This window comes from Mus musculus, chromosome 2, assembly GCF_000001635.26.
Source record: "Mus musculus strain C57BL/6J chromosome 2, GRCm38.p6 C57BL/6J".
In the NCBI taxonomy this organism is placed as follows: Eukaryota; Metazoa; Chordata; class Mammalia; order Rodentia; family Muridae; genus Mus; species Mus musculus.
Genome location: NC_000068.7, coordinates 132,781,038 through 132,804,112, shown reverse-complemented (window position 1 = coordinate 132,804,112; position 23,075 = coordinate 132,781,038). Strand labels below are relative to the sequence as shown.

The following is a 23,075-nucleotide window of genomic DNA, read 5'->3' as shown; positions in this document are numbered from 1 at the left end:
AGATTGGACAGATGAGACTCTCCAGTAGGACTGGTCACTGTTAAAAATGATCTCAACTGGTGTCCAGGACTTGTTCCATTCTCTGAATCATTTAATCTGCCCTCCAAGGTTGGGGGGCCTCTAAGGTCTGAGCTACTGGCAGATCACTAGCAAATAGCTTGAAAAATCAAAAATAGAGGAGGGGAGATTTGAAGGAGTGAGCTCAGGTTGAATCGAAGTATGAACCCATGAAAATAGGAGAGTGTTTGCATGCTGTTTGGAAATATTGATTGTGAACACTGAAGCAGTGCAAATGCTAGAGACACCATCCTAAACCCCCAGCATTTGGGCCTTCATCTTATGATGCTTGGTGTGTGGTGCCAGGAAGGAGAGTGGACCTAACACCTGGAAGTAGCTCTAGGATAATACTCATTTTTACTTAAAATAAAAGATTACATGAGCCAGCAGTATGGCTTAGTGGATGAAGGTGCTCGCTGCCTAAGCCTGCGATTGGAGTTCTTCAGAACCCACATAGAGTGAAAGGACAGAACCAGCTCCACAAAGCCACACCCACACATCATACACGAGTTAGTTTTTCTTAAGTTACAAATTTTATTTGGGCTTAACTATGAGCACAGGTCAGATTATAAGGAACAAACTGTTAGCTATCCTGTTAACATTTATTAGGTACCTACAGCCTTTTGACCCTTTATCTTTGATTCGTTGGAATAAATATTTTAACCAGATCTAAGGTTTTTCAAATAACAATAACATGATACCTCAGAGTTCACAGTTCAGTGTTCTCATCCCATGTACTTCAAGCTCTTTGTACATGTTTTATTGTATGTGTGTATCTGGTGTGTCAGTGATGGCACAGACATGTCATGGTGTACATGTAAAGGTTAAAGGATAACTCCCAAGAGTCAGTTCCCCTTTGCAGCCCCACATTGGGCGCCACCTGTAGCTGTCCAGCAACCATGCATGAACTGGGTACCTGAAAGGGAAGCTGGAAAGGGCTGGTGGGGAGAAGAATTAAGCCAAGACAAAAGTTTCTGACCAAGGCTCAAACTTTAATATTTACACTGTATTTATACAGAGCCCATAGACCCGTCCTTTGTTTTAGCTAGATTATGTTACAAAACAAGTTCAACAGATAGTCTACTTCTGTAAGAAATTACAGGTGTGACAAGGCGAAAGACTACCTAGGTCTGTGAAAGACAAACTGACAAACACTTAAGGTCCATTTAGCCTGCTCAAGGCTAGAAAAAAGGACACAGTGTGGAACAGTCAGTCTTGTGCAGCAAGAATTTTCATCCCCTGAGCCATCTTGCCAGCCCTGAAGCAACTTTTTTTAAAATAAAAATCACAGTCAGCACAAGGGTGATGGCTCAGTGGATAAAATGAACGCCACCAATGCATGATGCTTGAAGTTCCAGGACTAATGTAAAGCCAAACACAGTGATCCCAGTGTTACATTGGTAAAATGGGAGGCAGAGACAGGAATCCTTCAGAAGCTCAAGGCCCAACTATCCTAGAATACACAGTGGCAAATCATGAAGAGACCCTGTCTCAGAAGTGAAGGAGCAGTGACTGAGGTAGTCCTCTGACTGGCATGTGCCTGTCGTCGGCCATAGCACATGCATACCCACACTCATAGTACACACAAAAACGACTTTCAGAAATCACAATTACATTCTGCCTTAGAATTTCTATTGCTGTGATTAAGACACCACAATCCAAGCAAGCTGGAGAGGAAAGGTTTTCTTCAGCTTAGCTTCCACAGCACTGCTAATCATTAAAATAAGGCAAGGCAGGAGCTCATGAACACAAGAACTAGGGGCAGGAGCTAAGGGAGAGGCCATAGATGAAGTGCTACTTACTGCTTTGGGTCTCATGGCTTGCTCAGCTCACTTATAGAACCCAGGACTACCACCCACTATGGGCTGGATTCTTCCCCCATCAATCTCTAATTAAGAAAATGCCCTACAGGCTTGTATACATCCATCAGTGTACGCATCCATCAGTGTATACATCCATCAGTGTATGCATCCATCAGTGTATGCATCCATCAATCAGTGTATGCATCCATCAGTGTATGCATCCATCAGTGTATGCATCCATCAGTGTACTCATCCTAAATCATCCGGTTTATCATGGACTACTGTGGTAGAGCCGCCGTTTTTTTGCCAGCAGTCACATTGTCTAGGGCTCCAATACATCTCTTGATCCTTCAACTCTGGGAAGGTTATCTGTATTGGTGGTGGTGTGGTTTGTTTCTTTGGTGTATTGATTATTAATACTGCTGAGATTAAGGGTTTATTTTGGCTTGTAGTTTAAGGGAGAGGCAAATATGGCAGGGAAGAAATGGACCAGCATGAGGATGCTGGTCGGGGCACTACTGAATAAGGCAGCAACAAGTGCTGCTGACGGCTTGCTTTTTACCAAGTACAGGATCCAGCCCTGGGGATGTTGCCACCTATGTTTAGGGTGGGTCCCTCACAGACAGACTTCCCCAGAAGGTTATCCCTTTGGATATAGATCCCGTTGACAATATCCATCAATATCCATAACAAGTCTACCCCTGTCTACTCACCCGGAGTTTAGCACTTTTTATTTGGGAAGAGTTTTCTGTTGTGGATGTTGTTTGTTTGTTTGTTTGTTTGTTTGTTCATTTGCTTTCTTGGGAGTTTGTTGTTTGTTTTGTGATATAGATTTCACTATGTTGCTCTAGTTGGCCTGGAACTCACTATGTAGACCAGGCTGGCCTTGAACTCATAGAGATCCGCCTGCCTCTGCCTTCCAAGTCCTGGAATGAAAGGAGAGTACTGCTATGCCCAGCAAACAGAGCACTTTCTAAAATGCTTCAGTGTGTGTGTGTGTGTGTGTGTGTGTGTGTGTGTGTGTGTGTGTGTGTACTGAAACACACATAATCAGAGGACAGTTCTAGGGGAGTTGGTTCTGTCCTGCTACCTAGTGGGATTTTGGGATCAAACTCAGAATATCATGCCTGTATGTGATCATATCTGTTTGCTGAACCATCTCATCTCACTGGGCCTCTAACTTGTCACTTTTAAGCTACAACTTTGCCCCCATGGGTTCCTGGCCATCTCATAATACAAAGATCCGCTCAGTCCAACATCAGCAGTCTTTCACATCTCTAGAACTTTAATTTTACATTACTTAGTGTGTGTGTTTATACATGTTTCTGTGCAGGCATGGGCGTTACTGTCCATGTGAAGGTCGAGGACGTTTGAAGGAGTTGGTTCTCTTCCTTCCACCATGTAAATTGTGAGAATTGAGCTCAGGTCATCAGACTTGAGAGCAGGAGCCATTACGTAACTGCTGAGCCCTCTTTCTGGCTCTCCACCTCTGTGTCAAAGTCCAAGTCTCAACTGAGACTCAAGGGAATCTCTAAACTATGAGCTCCTAGAAAACTAATACATATGCCTTTAATCCCAGCACTCCCAGTCAAAGCCAGGTAAATCTGAGTTCAAGGCCACCCTGGTCTATATTGTGAGTTTCAGGTCCAGATCAGCCTGTCTCCCCATCCCCCTAAAAGAAAAAAAAAAGAATAAAATCTCTAAAACAAGATCCATAGTTTTAATACATGGCACAGAGTAAAACTTCCTTATTACAAAAGAGATCACACTGAGCAAACAGCAAATCCAGCAAACCCTGCTGGCCTGTATGTCCAGCATTTGGGACTCAGGTTAAACTTATTTAGGTTACAGAAGACTTAGGTAGCCCCCACCCCACCCCCACTGCCTGTAGCACACACAGTCTCTTGAGCCAACTCTACTCCATACCTTCAGCTTTGCTCCCCAAATGTCCCATGGTTCTGGCATCTCCATCATACTAGAGACTCCACTAAGTCTTGGATTTGAGCTTCACATTTTCACACAGTGCCATCTTCTCTCTCTGCTGGGTCTCTGATGCCTATACATTGCCTGGCCTCGACAGCTCTCTAAAACTAGAGTAAGCACACCGTGATCTCTTCAATCTTGCATCTTACATCCTGCTACCATCACCGTGGGTAGTGTTGCCACGTCCTGCTGTCAACATGGGGTGGAGCCTGGCTGCGTGGTAACAGACGCAGCAGCTAACCCCGCAAAGATGATCTAGGAAGTTGCTGTTCTGGAGCAGGAAGTTGCTGTTCTGGAGCAGGAAGTTGCTGTTCTGGAGCAGGAAGTTGCTGTTCTGGAGCAGGAAGTTGCTGTTCTGGAGCAGAGAGCCCCTTTAGCATCCTAGGTTCAGGCTCTCTCCTTTCATATAAATTTATACTTTCAAAATATGAAGCTTCAGTGCGTGGGGTCTTGCCCTCTTGGCAACATCCAATTTCCCCAGCATTAAAGGCGGTCCTCTTTACCAGTTACTCCTACTTATTAAACACTTGCCTTGGGTGCAACAGTAAGCTTGTTCCAGCTGTTTTCCGTGACAGATTGGACATATTTTGTATCTTTCTGCCCAACCTGTCGTTCCTTTTCACTGTAGAGCCAGAAACTAGTAGTAACTGATAACAATGTCATGACAAGAATATCCTGTCTTGGGACATCTTCCATCAAAGAAGTTAGTACATTTTGTTTTAATGCAGAAATTACCAGTATGTGGCCAGATCCTGTGTCAGAATATTGGGCCTCTAGCCCAATTCCTGACTCCTTGTTCCCCTCTGAAATCCCATAAGCTAAGCCTCCACTTTCCATGTTTCTTGCCATGTTCTTGAATCCCATACTCCCACTAGAATGCTTCATTTAGCTCTGTTAAGAAATAAACACTGATTAAGAAGAGGCCAGCATCTTCTGGGAGAATTTCCTTAGGTCAGCCCATGGAAGCTATGATCCAGCAAGAGTCAAGTCTGCAGCTTATGCTGACAGCCAAACTTGGCAATGTGTAGAAGCCAGTCAGGTGGCCCTGGTTTTGAAGGCTTGCAGGGGTCGTGGAGACTAAAGCTTGGCACTGTGTGGTATGGCACGAGTCCCCAAACAAGCCCAGGAGAAGCCACTTGTGGAAGTGTAGTCCAAGTGCAGTCAGAGTCCTAGGATTCAAGTGGTCATGAGAAAAGTTGAGGCTAGGCACCATGTGATCTAGTCAGAGTCCTTGAAGAGCCCAGAAGAGGGTATTGGTAAAGGTGCAGCCATTTGCAAAGACCCCAGCATTTTGGAGATGCCAGTACCATGGGACAACCATTAAGGACAGCAGCCTGGGCCTAAGAAACAAGGTGTGTGTGCTAACAATGGCAGAACTGGAGAGATGGAGCCCAGAAGGTTGTGAGTGAATCCCAGAAGTCCAACACTGAGCTTTTTTACACTCTTGGAGTTTGATTTTGATTTGATTTGATTGTGACTGTGCCCTGACTGTCCTCTCTTAAAATAGGAAAATATTTAACTTTTTTGTTTTACAGGAGTCCACAGTTAGAGACTTTAGAATTCTAAAGAGACACAATAGAAACCCTAACTAAGTTTTAGAGAGCTTTGGATATTTTAAGAGACTGAACTTTTAAGGTGTTTGGATTTTGACGCTCTGGATCTTTTAAATGGTGGACTAGAAGCTATAAGCTGAAATAAACCCTCTCCTCCCCAATTTGCTTTTGGTCAAGGTGTTTTATCACAATAGAAACCCTAACTAAGGCAGGGGGTAAAGTGCCTTTTCACAGTCCTTTTCTATCCCCTGTGAGTGACACAAAGTAAGACATGCTTCTATATAATATGTAGACCACAACTAGTTTTTCATATGGTGGTTTGAATTAGATATCGCATATTCTCAGACATTTGTATACCTGGTCCTAGTGATACTATTTGAGAAGGGTCAGGAGGTATAACCTTGCTGGAGGAAGTGTGTCACTGGGGGTGGGCTTTGAGGTTTAAAAGCCACTAGTAATGCCCAGCTTGCTTTCAATATTTGTGGTTTGAAATGTGAGCCCTCAGCTGTCAGCTTTCAACTCCACTCTCCCATGCTCCCCCACTGTGATGGTGATGGGCTTTTGTTCCAAACCACAAGCCCAAATAACCCTTACCTTCTGTCCTAGTTAGCATTATCATTGCTGCAATAAAACACCTAGGGAGGTTTATTTTTGCTTGCACTTCCACATTGCTGTTCATCACTGAAGGAAGTCAGGACAGGAACTCAAAACAGAGCAGAATCCTGGAGGCAGGAGCTGATACAAAGACCATGGAGAGGTGCTGCTTACTGGCTTGCTCCCCTGGCTTGCTCAGCCTGATTTCTTATAGATCTCAAGACCACCAACCCAGAGATGGTACCACCCCCAATGGGATGGGCTCTCCACCACTGATCATTAGTTGAGAAAATGCCTTACAGCCATTTCTTGTTTCTTTTAAAGATTTATTTATGTATATGAGAACACTGTAGCTATCTTCAGACACACCAGAAAAGGGCATCGGATTGCATTACAAATGACTGTGAGTCACCATGTGAATGCTGGGAATTGAACTCAGGACCTCTGAAAGAACAGTCAGTGTTCTTAACTGCTGAGCCATCTCTCCAACCCTCATTTCTTTCTTGTTATGTTAGATTTTTTTTCAGGACTCCCTTAGCAAAGTACTGTAAGCCAAGTATAATTAAACAGAAATTACCAGATTTGAGTGTGTGTGGAGGCTTTTCCTCAGCTGAGACTCCTTCCTCTCTGGTGACTATAGCTTGTGTCAAGTTGAGACACAAAACTAGTCAGTACACCTTCAATAAGGCACCTTGGTCATGGTGTTTTTTTCACAGCAATAAAATAGTAACTCATGCAACCTGCAAGATAAAAATGGCTCTTATGCTAGTAAATGGTTAGAAGAAGAACGTAGAACACACACACACACACACACACAGCTCAGCCTGTGTGCTTAGCACTGTGTAAGGCATGTCTGATCTATAACAGATTAATTTTCATAATATGAGTCTTGATTTCTTAGGACATGAACTACCAGAAGCAAATCCGAACATTAGAATGTGAGGATATATAGTTACATGGAACTACTTCCAAGCTTACCAGTAAGCACTCTACTAACGTGGGAAAGGCAGCCAACAAAGGATGCATTATCAAGCAGGTTGCTCCTGGGACATTCCAGGAGGCAGTATAGAATGTGCCACAGAATGACCTACTCAGAGGAGGTAAGAGCTGCTGACCTGTCTTACTATTCTTTGAATTGTTTGCATAGAAAAAGATACGCGGATGTCTCAACACCCACCCCACCCCACCCCCCCACCCCACCCCCCACACCGCAAAGTGTGTGTTACTTGGACAGAGGGTTACTATGGATGCAATTGGTTATGATGAAGTCACACTGGAGTCAGACAGACCTTCAGTACTTCAGTACGTGATGACTGCTGTTCCTTCACATCAATAGTGCCATGTGGGGAGATGGAAAGTTGCAAGGAGAAGGTGGGAAGAGAAGGAAGAGCGGGTGGACTTTGATGTGATCCTGTCATTACCAATACCGTTACCTATTCCACAGCCAAGAAATGTCAGGGACCATCAGAGCTCAAGAGGCAAGGAGGAGCCTTCTCTGCAGACACTCTGCAGAGGCACGACCCTGCCAACACTGTGATTTAGGATTGCAGGACAGTGGGGGTGGGGGGGAAGGGAGGCGGCCTTCAGCATTCATGAGGTCTGTACATGTTCCCTTGGCCCTTTCATGCCGCTGGTCCTTATCCCATATGCAGGATGAAAGACCCCAGAAAAGAGACAGTAAGAGGCTCTCTTGAAATGGGAGCCTGTGTTTAGAACTATTTACCTAGCACCAGGTGACTTGGTTCCTATACAATAAAATCTCAGTTCATTCAGTGTTAATTTGGAACAAATATGGCTAAGTTAGTACACCATTCCTTGATTTAGCAAAGGAGGAGACCTTCTGGTCTTCCTGTGTTAATAAAGATCACCCACGACCCTCAGACATTTTTAGCACCTTCCAGAAAGCAGGTTTTTACCTGAACAGACAACAATAAAAATAACCCAGTTGAAGCTGCCACTGGTAAGAAATGAGATGATCAATCATTGAGGAAAGAGGAGATTGTCTGATTGTCTTGGAACAAGAAGCTACAAAGATGATAACAGCAGTGGCCAACATTACCTATGCCATTGATTCCCAGGGTGGGGGAGGGGCACAGTACTGAGTGGCTCACATAAACTCTTGTTAGAAATAACCTTGTGAGAAAGATACCTTTATTTTATTGAGCCTGAGAACTAGAACTTGGGAAAGCAACTGACTATAAGCCACACAGCTCAGACTCAACAGCCAGAGCTCTGCTCGCATACAAGGTAGAAATCAAGTATGTACAGAGGGAGGTATCAGGGATGTTGCACCACATGTTCATATTCCCAAACCAGAGAACTTTTTTTCCATTAAGGCTTTTCTTTCAGCCCCTCCCTTGACATTCTACCCCCAGAGCTCTCCAGTTTATAAGAACCTAATTATTTGTATTTCTCTTGAGATGGGTCTGGCTGGCCTTGAGCTCTGGGGCTATTCTGTTGCCTTGGCCTCACAAGTAGCTGCCTATAGATACAGGCTATTGCAGACAGCTAGTGGGGAGATGCAGCTGCATTTCTGGTTTGTACTGTCCCCCTTAAGGACAGCCTTTTTTTTTTCCAGCCTTTCTCTGTCCTGATCATGGAACCCAGAGCTTTATACATGCTATAGCCTTCTATAGTGAGCTGTTTCCTTTTCTCCTACTTTGCAGAATTTTAAAATATTTTGCGTTGATGAAATAGCTCAGTGGGTAAGACACTGGCTACCAAGCCATTTGACCTGATTTTTTTTTTTTTTATCTCAGTAAACCAACTCATGAGGGTTGTCCTCTGAAACCCTTAACACACAATGAATAAAAATTTTAAATAATACATTTTCTTTTAAAATGGGTTCTTCAAGCCTATATGGTCTCTATTAGCCATGTTTTATTCTCAATCTCTTTCTTTAGATCCTGCAGTATTTACTTCAGAAACCTTGCTTTTTCCTGCTAAAGACCAACAAATTCTATCTTTGAGAATATACCTAGAAGAATGGATTTCAAAACCACACTCTTCCTAACTAACCCAAAGAGCTAAGAACCAAAAAGGACTTTGTTTCAGGTAAATCTTTTTATTGTTTGTGTTTCAACAACAGTAACACGGTCATTGTCACAGACACGTGAAACATCTATTTTGCAGGAAGAATACGCTACAAGTCACGCTAGTCACATGGCATTAGCATTCTGGCAAAGATAAATGATATTTCCAACTGCATCAAACATTTAATAAACAGTAAATTCTGCTTTCTGCCTGTGGGTGAATCAATGGTGTCCTTCAGTGAAAGGCTCGTCTCTCCAACTGTCAGCCCCGCTGGCTGAACTTTTCCGCTATCTTCTGGAGTTCCAGATCCATCGCAGCCAAGTTCTCCAGTTCCTTTTTCTGGGAAACAGAAAAGTGGAGCATTGATGACAAGTCACACTACCATACCACTCCAGTTCAGGAAGCTCTAAGGAGAAAGGGGGAGCTTGGGTACAGTAGAGGCTTCCTGAGTCAGCCAACATCAGGGGTCTTCAAAGTGGGCTTTCATGATGAGTAGGTTGGGTAACCCAAGCAATTGCCTAGGAATTCCTGGGTCCCATATAAAATTGCTGACTGAGAAACCCTAGGGATCAGCAATCCATGTGACTCTGATGTACTTTCAAGCTTGAGAGGCACCACCTGACATGATCGAATTAGGTCAAGGCTCCGAATGGGAGGTTGGCATGGGCATGGGAATCACGTGGCAGGCATTAGGGTGCCCCAGCACTAAGGTATACTACACACCTAGACAGCACCGGTACTCATCGGACAGAAACTCAGGGGATTGATCCCAGAAACAGTAGATTTTCACGTTTTCTAAACACTATAAAAGAGAGAGGACAGCAGTGCAGGGATATGCGCCATGGCTGGAAATCAATCCTGCTCTATGACAGGGGCACTCACATTCTCACAGTGAATGTCCCACTCATCTCTCCCCGTTATCAGACATGTTGATGCTAATAACAACCAACCTTGATCAACATAGTCTAATTCTAAGCAAAAGCCTCAAACCGTACCTCTTCCGCCGTCAGAACTCTCTGGTCAGCCCTGGCCTTTTCATCGTTTGCCTCCTGGTGAGGCCCCATCTGCTCCTCCGAGTCGTAGAAATCGGGAAATTCGTCTGCCTTCTTCCTGTAGTGAAGCAGCTGGTCCAACTCGGCCACTCCATCATATTGCCGTTTCAAGTCGAGCTGAGGGGCCCTGGCAAAGCTTCTCTTCTCATATCCCCAATTCACATCCTCTGAGAAGGGCCTTCTCTCCCACCAGTCATAGTTGTACTCTGGGAAGGAATTCTTCTCAGTCAAGGTCACCCCATTTCTGTCTTCACCTTCATCCTCAAGAAAACTGTCATCTGGGTTGCCTCTTTTCTCAAAGTCACTATTCTTCCACTGGAGAGGGTCAAAGTACGGGTTGAACAGCGCCCCTAACCTCTTCCTCTTTTCAGTGATGGGATAGGGCTCATATTGTCTGTCTGGAAACCTTACTTCCTCCCTGCTTTCTTCCGGTCCTAGCTGCTCTTCCTGCTGCCACCATCTCCCTTGGTCCCCTTCCTCGCCATAGTTGAGGTAGTTTTTCTCCTGCTCTTGCCATTTGCTTTGTGGGTACCTTTTTGCCGTATCTATTGGGCTTTCGCGAACAGGGTAGTGCCCTTCATCCAAGAGCCTTTTTTCTTCTCTGGTGTCAAGAGCAGAATGGGCTCCTGGCTCCCGCCCCCTGCCTCTGTGTTGGCGTCCATTTGCCCCCTCGTAGCTCCTCTCTTCCTCGGTTTCTTCACCATGTCTGTTTGCTGTGCTTTCCAGTTCAGAGTCGGGGTGGTTTCTCTTATACTCCCTTTCCTGACTCTCCTCACTCCGAGGCCTTGGGGCTCTGTCCTCTTCGCTTCCTCTACCCCGGTACTGTAGTCCCCGATAGCTTCTCGATTCTTCCCCATATTCAGGTTCTTCTTCTGAAGCCCTGTAGTGAGCTAGATGGTGACTCCTTTTTTCCCCTAAACGGACTGTGGCCACATCTGCCTCCTTGGACTCCTTGGGAGAGGGTCTCCTTTCCTCAGATAGAGGATGCCCTTCGTAAGAGGACTTGTTGGACCCGCTTCTCCCGTGGTGGTGTCTGGGCCTGCGTTTGGTTACTTCAGAGGCTGAGTCTTCCTCGCCTTCCTCGCCTTCCTCGCCTTCCTCACCTTCCTCGCCTTCCTGGGATTCTTCCTGGCTCTGGTCCTGGTCGGTAAGCTCCTGGGGTTTCTCCTGCCTCCTTGTCTCCTCTCCACTCTCCTGGCTGCTTTGCTCCCTACTGTGTGTCTTCTCCTCCAGCTCCATGGAGTGTGCATCTGCTCTGGCCACTGACTCATCTTTTTTCTTAGCGGAAGCCTCGCTTCTTTTGTTGGAGAAGGTGTTCGGCTTCTCTCCAGAATCTTCAATGTGTTTCTTCTCTTCACCAGCATCTTCCCTGTGCTCCCCCATTGGGTAAATCTTGCCTTCTTCTTTCTCCCTCTCTTTTCCCACCCTCTCTTCCGAATGGTATATCTTTGCTTCTTTGGACGCTTGTTGGTTGGAGGGACGGAGACTCTCTTGATCATCCACTCCCTCTCGGCTGTGTCCTCCTCCTTCTGTCCACTTCTCATTGCCTACCTTCGTCTGGCCTTGAGAGTCTTCTACTGGAGCGCCTGCATCCTCCCTACTGGAGGCCCAGCGGGTTCCTGAGGCATCGGCTGGGTCTCTTAGCAACCGTACTTCAAACTTCGAGTTCTGGTTTTCACCTTTCTCTTCACCTTTGACCTCTTTTCCACCTATAATGAAAATATAGGAGTAAGCACAACTGCAAAAGTGCTTGAGGTTCAAGTACCAGCCTCAGTGGTCACTACAGATCCGAGGACCCTGGAAAAGAGGAACATAATAGAGGATGTATGGAATTCTTTGAAAAGCTGATGCTATGGAAGGAAGCTCTTTGACTGTGTTTAAATCTAATGAGCTCTCTACATGTTTAAAGGTTTTAATAATACCTATTATCTCTATTTGTAACTGCCAATGGTCAAACTGAAACCCATATGTAGCTTTAGGAAAGACTGGAATTTAAAATCAGGAGAACTCTTACAGTTCATCTGGTTCAGCCTCCTTGTTTTGCACGTATAAAAGACACGGAGACTCAGAATGATATAATTCAGGATCCATTCTTTCCACACTTGAGTAGGGTGGAAAGGTTAGCATTGCATAAATGAATGGCTCTAACTACAATTTAACTAAAAAAAAAAAAAAAATTACCAGACTTTGTTAGCTAATCAATTGTGTGGACCCTATCCAACAGGAAATGGCTGCTCAACTTAGCTCAGTCATGGATTGTGCATTTCATCCTATAATGAACTGTGAACTTCACAGTGGTCCCACATCATCGGCTCAGGTAGTGATGCCAGAGCCCCATTGGTTTCTTACTGTATACTTAATGATGTTTGTACAGCAACAAGATAGCCCAATGATGCTCTTCTCAGAATCACTAAATAGTGCCTGGTTGCACCCAGTGATAAGAATGGAAAGTCTCTCTGTCTCTCTGTCTCTCTGTCTCTCTCTCTCCACTCAGGTCTACCCAGGCCACACCTTCTTTGATGTTGAGAATAAGTTTCAGTACGCTGGGCTGCCTCTGTGTTTTCTGAGTCAGTAGCAGATGACATAACTGGCATTTGCTGCTCTCTTCCGTCTTTTCCCAATGTCAATAAGCCCTTTACTACATCCTCCATAAGATCCCTATGAAGAGGGATCTGGAGCTCACACTGTCTTTGTTGTTAGTTGAGGAGGCTTAGGTTTCAACCTCTCTCACCAAATTCAGATAGGAGACTGGAAGCCAGGGCCACCGGGCACTAAGGATCAACATCAGAACCACCCACTGTGGAAGCCTCTAGCTCTTTGTCGCTGTGGAGCATTTGAGATGTGACTTGAGCAAACTGAGACATGATAGACACACCAGATACCAAAGACTTCATACGAAGAAAGAGTATTGTTAAAGTAACGTTTTCAATAGATTGGATAATATTAAATATACTGAGTGGATAAAATACATTAGATAAAATGAGATAGACTATTGACATTAATTTCATTTGTATTTTTTTATAACTTTAAATATCTCCACTAGAAAATTTGAAATTATATTTGTAGATCATGCTACTTTTCTTCTGAACAGCATTGATGGTTCTATTTGTTTGTTTTTAGACAGGAGTTTATTATATGTTAACAGGAGGGAGCTTAAGAGAACGCAAGCAAGAAAGCATAAAGGGACAGATCCCATGAGTCATTTTGAGCTGATATTTACAAAGGACAACATTTATCTATTTTATACAATATTCAAGAAACCATAGCTGGCTTATACCTCTCTATTAAAACACAGCTTGGCATGGTAATAAGGCTCCCATGTTTACAAGGCTGCAGGACTGTCTTTGGACTTGTATATACAGGCATCTGAGCACCCACACGTCTGTTACAGTCCCTGTGGCATTATAAGAGCCAAGGAGGATGCCAGGAGGGTTATGAGTTCTATGCCAGCTGGGGCTACAAAGTGAGTTTAAGACTAGCCTGAGCAGCAAACAAAGACCTTATCTGAAAAACAAAAAACCAAAAAGCCCATGATATTACATGCAGTGCTGGGGCAGGGCTAATTAGTGGAGTCCAAGAAAACAAGGAGACTTTGGGTGGTACCCTTGACTCTTTGTGCCCCCTTTCCAAACTCCTATGGTGAAATACTAATCAATGCTATGATAATTTGTGGAGGAAAGCCTTGGAAGGTTCTTAGGCCCTGAGTGGAGCCCTCATAATAAGAGCAAGGTCTTAATAAAGGGACACATAAGAGCCACAGTCTCCCTTCACACAGGAGGGTACAGTGAGAAGAAGGCCCTGCAGCCAAGACATGACCTCCCCTAACCCAGGAGGCCATCCACGGTAAGAAGATGGCCAGACAGCCAAGATGTGGGACCTGACCTTGATCATGTACACAAGCTATGACAGCGGTGAGGAGTTAGTGTCTGTTGTTTAACCCTGTGTGACTACGGTATTGTCTGTAGTGCTCGCAGCTGATTCAGCCAGGCAGATGCTGATGTCACTCACAGAGTTTGCTGAAGGACAGCAGAAGCCACATGCTCCTCTTCCTACCCGATTTAAGGTGTGAGGTGTCTTAAGTGTGAAGCACAGAAGTATTTTTATTTTCCTTCTGTGTTAAATGTGTGCTGCCTATAGCAGCTTGTGTCTGGAGCTGAACACCTCCTCCTAAATTTAGCTCTAAGCCCAGCAGGTGAGACGGGGGAGGGCTGACTAGCCTTGGAAGTCTTAGTCAAGCTACAACACCAAAGTGTGACACTCATTCTTGCCTCCAGGTTAAACGGGGAGCATATCTTATCCATCCTGTTGCAAAGTTGACCAGATCAACTTAGCCTTAGTCAGCCCTGGCCAGAAAAAATCTTGTACCCAGGGCTGGAGAGATGACTCAGTGGTTAAGAACATTGACTGCTCTTTCAGAGGTCCCGAGTTCAATTCCCAGCAACCACATGGTGGCTCACAAACCATCTGTAATGGGATCTGGTGCCCTCTTCTGGTGTGTCTGAGGATAGCTACAGTGTACTTGTCATTTATATATAAAATAAATAAATAAAATCTTATTATTTATTTACTTATTTTTTTAAAAAGGTTAATCCAAAAAAGAAATTTTTTAAAAAAATCTTTTACCTGGTAAGAAACTGGACTAGCATCTTTAAGTACCCTCCCCGCAAAAGAAATACTCAAACCAAAGCCTATCCAAACCAAACAAACAAGAAACAAACTCTATTATTCATCCCTTCTCCCCAAATACTTATTTGCTCACTGTGGGCAGGAGAGTGGGAGATGAGGCTTAGGGTGGAACATGGACCAGGCAGGCCATTCCTTCCACTCAGCTCAGCATACAAGCCTGCCTATCAGGTAAGAAGAAAGACAACTAGGGCTAGGAGACAGAAAGCTACAACAGTAGAGGAATGGTGTGGCCCAGAACCGAGTTCCCATTGACCTACACTGCAGAGACAACATCTAATTATCAGATGTCACTGTAAACAATCAGAATTTTAAGCAGGGTGTGGTGGTGCATACCTTTAATCCCTGCACTTGGGAGACAGAGGCAGGTGAGTCTCTGAGGTCAAAGCTAAACTCCTGTTTACATAATGAATTCCAAGCTGGCCAGAACTACATAAGTAAGACATAGTGAGATTATGTCTCAAAAATAAATATGTAAATAATTAAATGGAAAGAAAGATGATTGATAGATAGGTAATAGATAGATAGATAGATAGATAGATAGATAGATAGATAGATAGATAGATAATTAGCTTGATATTTAAGTCAGTGGTAAAATCCTTAAAAACTGGGCTTGTTCCTTGCCACCACCAAAACAAAATCAAGTAAAAATTCAAAGTCTTAACTTCCTTTGAAAGTTTGCAAGAAGGACTGTGATATAGCTGTCTCTTGTGAGACTAGGCCGGGGCCTAGCCACACAGAAGTGGATGCTCACAGTCAACTATTGGATGGATCACAGGGCCCCCAATGGAGGAGCTAGAAAAAGTATCCAAGAAGCTAAAGGGATCTGCAACCCTATAAGTGGAACAACATTATGAACTAACCAGTACCCCGGAGCTCGTGTCTCCAGCTGCATATGTATCAAAAGATGGCCTAGTCAGCCATCACTGGAAAGAGAGGCCCATTGGACACGCAAACTGTATATGCCCCAGTACAGGGGAACGCCAGGGCCAAAAAGTGGGAATGGGTGGGTAGGGGAGTGGGGGGGGGGGAGGGTGTGGGGGACTTTTGGGATAGCATTGGAAATGTAATTGAGGAAAATACGTAATAAAAAAAAATGGAAAAACAAAAACAAAAAAACAACAAAAAAAAAGTTTGCAAGATCTGAATTACAAAGTCTGGTGACAGAGTGTGTCGTTCTTCCCCAGAGGATGAGTCAAGGAGCAGGCGCTCCTGAGAAAGCCTTCCCCACCCCCTCTAAGGCTGCTGCTGCTGCTGCTGCCGCTGCCACTGAGACCAGGCCCATATTCCCGCACTGCTGACCCTGAGAGAGGCACACTGTGCTGCTTCTCGGCCACTCTTAGTCTTGCTTGCTCCTTCATAGTTTCGAGTCTAGCCTGAGTGGGGCTTGAAACTGCAACCCTGAAGGACAGGTCCATCTTCCAGGCCATTTCTGACTCTGTCTAGGCAGTGTTCTTGTTAGAGATTTGAGCCTGTTATTTTGATCTCTGAATCAAGAATCAACAGACAGATCCCAGGGAACAACTGGCAAATTGGAATTACCTGAGGGCTAAGCACCTGCTTTGGGAGACAAGCAGAGTAAGGAATCCGGTAACTTTCCTCTGAGCAACCATGGTTACCTTATATGACAGGCCCTTCCTTTTGACCCCATCTAGTAAATGAAGACAGGGAAAAGGTGATGCAAAGTGGGTTGGCCCGGAGAAGTAGCATTTGTTTCCTGGGATGAATTAGAACCCCCTAGCTATTCAAGCAGAAGATAAATTTGAGAAAAACTGAAGCATCTTGCCTGGAGGGGCACAGGGAAGCATCCATTCACTGTTGACTTGAGCTTGGACCACCCCCATACCTGCCACAATTCTGAGGCAGATTGAGTTAATCCAGGCTACTCTGTCGATTGTCCCTGCTTTATGCATGAGCTCCATGTGTCACAACCACAAGAGAGTTTGCCTTGTAATGAGAGACCTTTATTTTTTAAAGATTTATTTATTTATTTATTTATTTATTTTATATGAGTACACCATCTCTGTCTTCAGACACATCACAAGAGGGCATCAGATCCTATTACACTTGTGAGCCACCATGTGGTTGCTGGGAATTGAACTCAGGACCTCTAGAAGAACATTCAGTGTTCTTAACCACTGAGCCATCTCTCCAGCCCCGGTAGATCTTAAAGGTGAAAAGAAAGCACTCACCGTGCCCAGCTTGCCTAAGCACTGCAAAGCAGTGGAAGGTATTGACAGGAGCAGACTTTGTTTGAATCGGCTTACCTTCCTAAAGGACAAGGACTGCATAGTTCCATTAGAAACTGGTGACAGCAGATACTGCTTACGTCACTGTTTAAACTGTGTTTCCCACAGCTCTTCAGTACAGGGAAAATACTGTGCTAGCCTCAGAGCAGTTTTTCAACCTTGCTCTCCTCTCATCTCCCAACACTTCCTCAGTCACCTCCTTATCTACCCCCCACGCAAGCACTTCCCACACCTCTCTCCTCCCAAATGAAGACTCTTTTTAATTTTTTTTAAAATATGAAATCAAGGAATTTAAGGGCTGATGGACAGCTCAAAGACCACACAGTCAATCTCAATTCCCTTTTCTGGAAAAAAAAAAAAAAAAGCCTAGGGAAAAAGGGGATCTTCCCCACTGTCAGACAGCTACGAAGGGAGCAGAAGTCATATCACTGTCTCCCTGGGTACCATACTAGTAAATCAACACTGCCTGTCAAGTTATACCACAAGGATGCGTCTGCAGGTAAGGTGGAGGCTGGAGGAAAAGGAGGCACAAAGATCTTTCTGAATTATGAGACACTTACTCTTCTTCAGGACTTGCCGGCACTCAGGGGTGATCGTTGGAACACTGGACTTGGATAGGGCATTTGAGAGGACTTCGATAATGCAGCGAGTCACCTATGAGAAGACACAAAAGTGGGCGGGAAAGCTGGTGTCGCTGAAACACAGCTTGACCAGGAGCGCCTGTGACTTCGGCGGCTTGAGAATGTGACTAGAACTGATGTAGGATGCTCAGGGCAGGGACCCAGACTTACAGGACCCTGAGGAAGCCTCCCAGGCACTACACTACAGAATGAAAGAAGGCATTGGGTGGTGATAGCCCAAAGGGAAATAGAAACCCACTTCTAAGCAGCTTAGAGGGAAATTGCCTCTGTCCTCAGGAAGACTAAATCCCGCCCCCAGGAGGGCCATCATTTGTCCCAGTCTCTGAAGGACAAAACTTTGGCCTTTCAAGACATGAGGGAGGGAGCTGTCAAAGGCAGTGAGACAGTCTAAGGTGTACATGCAAGTCAAGACTCAAGACCAACATCTCAACTTACCATTTCTTCATTGTGATCCCTGTTATCCACTGGAGCTGAGCTGACAGCTTTGAAGGAGAAAATGGAAAATGTCTTGAGTTGTTTGTTTGTTTGTTTGTTTGTTTGTTTTGTGTTTTTTTTGTGTGGGGGGGGTGGAAGCTGAATGAACCAGATTTTTTAAATTGCCCAGCTTTTCTTGAGAGGGATGCAGAGTGAATACTTAGCAGAACCCATGGTTGGGATGACGTCAATGATCATCATTTCCTAGTTGCTTGTACACATGCGTGCAAATGTACATACATGTGTGCATACCTAAAATACACTGCTGTTTCTCTCAGAAATGTCTTGAGCATATTTGGAAACAAATGCCGCCTTACAGCCAATAGAAATCAGATCCAGACCACAAATGAGGGGCCTTCTTAGGTTTCAGCATTTTACCAAGTATTGTGCTGGTTACACAGCCGTCCTATATTTGTGAAAAGTGTCTTAAGCTGTGCACTCACTCTGCAGTTTCCTACATTCTGTGCAATTGTAATTTTTTTTAATGGAAGCAGAATCAGGTGCCCTCTGCAGTTCTTTCCCTCTGTCTATACCAAGTGGTTATAGATCTGTGGCTCTCTCTACTACTCCAGTTCCCAAGAAAATCTCCTCCCTTATAAAAAAACCACGGGTACTAAAAGTCAGGTGTGGTGGTGCACATCTTTAATCACAGCACTCAGAAGGCAGAAGCAGGGGTGTGAGTGAATTCGAGACCAGCTTTGTCTCCCTGACTTCCAGGACTGCATAGAGAGACCCTATCTCAAAAACAAACAAACAACAACTGCAACAACTAACAAAGAAAAGCAAAAAACCTCCAAAACACAAAAATAACAACAACAAAACTCTCAACAATAACAACTACCAAACCCATGGATATTAGATCATTACTCACACAAGACCTTTGCTTACATGATCTGCTTTCACTGTGATGGTTTTATGAGTTGTTTACAATTGTATAAACACCTAGAAGTATCAAGTTCTCCAGCACATTGTTACGGTCAGGATATCCAAGATGGCATTTAACAACTGGTATATGACAGTATGTTTCAAAGGAAAAATTAATGCTCAAGATTTTATGAGACTCTGTCCCTGCCTTAATCAGCATTTGGAGTGTCTTTGTTGGTCAGAAAATAACCTGGTGACCAGCATTTGCCGGTGCCACATCTTCCTTCTCCCAATGATTGCTGCTTTTGTTATTTTACCTTTCGCTTTCCCTTTGTTTAATCCTTTCTGCTAGAGAAGCTCAAAGCCTTTACAAACACTCTTATCTCTACAAACAATCATTATGCTAGGAAAAAAAAAAACTTAAAGAGGAGCGATTCCCTTGGTCCCCAGAATAGAAGACCTAGCTGGGGCAAGAGCAAAATTCTCGAGCATCAGACACTAAAGCTACTCAAAAGCTATTTATTTATAACGAGCACCCTAACCTTCCTTCCAAACCAAGCCTGTTCAAACACCTACTCACCCTACCTAACCCACTGCCTGTCAACCCAGAGGAAAAAAATACATGCGACTTGGAGCGAATGTCTCTCATTTGCTTACTTTACTAAACATCTACCCCAATTGTTTTCAGGGTCCCACTGTTACCCAGGTTTATTAGGGTCACTTAAAAATGTTTAAAAAGTGCTTGATAAGCTATGAAGAAAGACTCCGGTTCTTCCTCAGAGACAGGTCAAACAAAACCTGACTGGCCAACGGGGTTCTTATGCCTGGCTCTGGAGGTTCTGTGGTTTTTCCTTTTCTTTAGTGCTGCAGACTGAGCCCAGATCCTCACACATGGCAGGTGATCACTCCCTGACCGAGCCCCGGCCTAGGGCCAGTCTTTCATGGTCCAATGTCTGCTATTTTGAGAACACGCTCACTTTGGCGAGTCTCTTTTTCCACCTCAAATCTGTGAAATCCTCTGGAAAGAATAACTATGGAAGAATTACTCCCATAATGACTGAGAAGTCACCCTTTCCAAGTTCAACTTTCCAGACCTTCTGTAGCAGTGCAGATCCACATATATAGTTCTGCCTGTTGTTCTTTCCCAATATAAACTGGGTACTTTAACTACCCAGACTGCCAAACTATTAACCCTTGTCAGAGTTGATGGACAAGGGATGTCTCATTGTCCTAGACAATTAGCAGTTTACAAATTACTAGTATAGAGCATCCTCGTTTTCCCAAGGGAGACTCCTCAGACTCTTCTTAATCGAAAGGAACTAGGGTTTGCTTATGGAGCTGCGTTGTGAGCCTTGGTGAGAGTGCTAAGTAATATGTATTTCTTCCAATAGAATCTGTGAGAGCAAAGAAATGACTAAAGATGTATTAGGTACCCAAAACTGGTTTAGCTTATTTCTGTAGCAAATAAGAAATACATTTAATGCTTATGGAAAAGTAAAATAATCAAATGACAAAAAAAAATCAAATAGCAAATCTGAGAATAGCTCTTGAAGCATCAGCATCCATAAGACTATGAAGGTTTGATTCATGTGAAAATCACAGCTGCAAAGTAGGCTCAGCATGTTCTTTTGCTGGTAAACCATGGGCACCCCAAATTCCACCAAACTTGCGAGTCAAACAGGATCTGCATAGCAAAAATACCTTTATCTTTTATGTGATATGGATATGGATTTGGTTTATTCATATTAATTTTTAAGGTGCACAGTACTTACACAGACAGTTGTGGATCTCCTTCAAGAAGCTCGAAATGGTAGAAAATTAACCAGATGACTTCCTGGGGTCTCAACCATGATTTTACTAAGTAACAAACTACTGGAATCCCCTCATTGCCAGATTTGGGGAGGTGGAAATGAGGAGGTGAGTGCTAAGATACATGGTGTGTTTCTGGGGTGATGACCATGCCCTAAAATTGGTAGTGGAGATGGTTATAGTCAAAGTGAAGCAGTAGGCTGCACGATGAGTGAGTAGTTGCCTAAAACAGAAGAGATTTGCATAGCTTCGGTATTTTACTACTAAATATTCCTTCATAAGAGGTATGAAATGTTTAACCACCACCAAAAAGTTTAATTAACCAGTTAAACGATTTACAAAAGGCTTACTGTTTTGTAATCTAGAACAGAATGTACATTGTGTACAATGTATCATTGTGTCCTGTTCAGCAATATCTTTCCGAAATACTTTGGACTTGAAAATTTCTAAGTTGTTCAGTTTGTTTCCTTTTATCAAATTAAGAATATGATATTTATAAAAAATAGTTATTTATAAAAATGATTTTTAAAAATAAGAACATTATGAATGCAATAACATAAATTACCATTGGCTTTCATTTTGTCAAACATTGGATGAGAGATTCCTGTCAATCAAAGGCATATATATATATATATTATATATATATATATACATCTATATATTTCATATAGACATATGGATATCTCAATTCTAGTTAGAAATCTCAGTCTCAGAACAAAACACTTTTCCGAGGACATTCACAGAGACAAAGAGCTGCTAGTGTAATTTGGTGTTATACTTATTTTTCAGTCTCCCAACACAAACACATCTTTCAGGCTATTGGAGACCATTGAGTAAATTTAGAGTAGTTTGAGACTTAGCAACGCACTCATCCACACACAACCGTCAAATATTAACTACTTCTGCTTTCATTCTTCAAAATTGACTAAAACATTTATTTTGCTACTCCAAAGATAATTTCATGGGTGTAACACAGTCTTGTTATTTTTATTTCTGGAGCACAAAAGGAAAGAAATATCTAGTACAGCTTCCATTCATAAATTAACATGTGAATTACCTCTCTTTAGAAACATAAATACAAAGTGTAAATATGTTAACCCTGTAAACAGACACACGAAGACCTGCACACACATATATGACACGCTGAGGGAAATGCCTTAAATGCACTCAGATTTAGTTCTAACTCAGTGCCTTTATAATAATAGAGGAAACTCTGCAGGGGCCAACTGCGTGCATTCCCACCCCTCTGCGGTCACGGGGCTGTGAAAAGTCACACGGAGAGTCAGGCTACAAAGGCTCTCTCTAGCTCTGTATAGAGCCTGACATCTCTGCAGAGAACACAGAATGCGGCTTTGCTTCCAAGGGCTGCACAGCCCCGGCGGGGAAAGGAGGAAAAAGCTGGACAGCTCTTGCTTCTCCTACTCAAAGCCAGGCCAGGCAAGGCAAGGGATACAGGGAAGAGGAGAGGCGAGATAGAGGGTGAAACCCAGTGCCGCCAGCTCTAGGAGCTGTCCGGGGTGCTGAAATCCCACTCACCGGCCAGAGCCGCTGCGCCCAGGAGGCCGAGGAGCATAGCCGGCTGCATGGTGCCTCTCGCCAGCTGAGTGTAGGAGGAGCTCGGCGGGTGCGGGCTCCGCAGAGCAGCTGTGGCGCGGTGGGCGCAGGCCTGGCTCTTATGAAGGGCAGGCGGGGTGCAGTACCCGGGGGCGAGCGGCGGGCGGGGGCGCCCCTCGCTCAGCCCTGACGTCACGGAGCAGCCCCGAGGCGGCGCCAGCGGGCGGAAGCACAGCCAGTGTGTGCGGCCTTGCGCAGGGTCCCAGCAGGCACGGGCAGGGATGCGGGGACGCCAGGTGCTGTAGATCTCAGGCAAGAAGGGACAAGGGTCCGGCTCATATTGTCGCGCCTGCGCTCCAGCTCCTCCGCGCACACCTCCGATGCTGCAGTTTGGGGTTGTGGGATACTTGTGATTCTGAAGTGTGTAAATGACGGGGGTCAGCTTTCTGTATCCTCTGCCAAGCTGAAGAAAATCCTTGCTTGGAATAAATACACAGGCGGTTCTTAGACCTTAACAAGAGAGTAATGGCTGTAAACCTCAGTGTGCAACCATGAATGTGTAACCTGCTCTTGGTTGAGATGTTTGGTCAGTGTCTGTGTATCCCATCTATGGCACTTCTGTCTTCTGTTTATGGAATCTCCTACCCGACGTACTTATTCAGATGAACTTAAAAAATCAAACAGGCCAAAGGATACACTTCAAAATTCTCTCTCTCTTTTAACCTCA

General features: G+C 44.2%; 1 protein-coding gene across 1 annotated transcript; it reads right to left on the bottom strand.

Moving 5' to 3' along the window:
• Window positions 1–9,033: 9,033 nt before the first annotated feature.
• On the bottom strand, window positions 9,034–22,471 carry Chgb (chromogranin B). The gene is made up of 5 exons (NM_007694.5): window positions 22,331–22,471; window positions 18,083–18,129; window positions 17,567–17,660; window positions 10,018–11,783; window positions 9,034–9,361 (listed from the first exon to the last, which is right to left on the bottom strand). The coding sequence occupies exons 1-5, from the start codon at window positions 22,377–22,379 to the stop codon at window positions 9,284–9,286; spliced, it is 2,034 nt and encodes a 677-aa protein (NP_031720.1). The 5' UTR covers window positions 22,380–22,471; the 3' UTR covers window positions 9,034–9,283.
• Window positions 22,472–23,075: the final 604 nt, after the last annotated feature.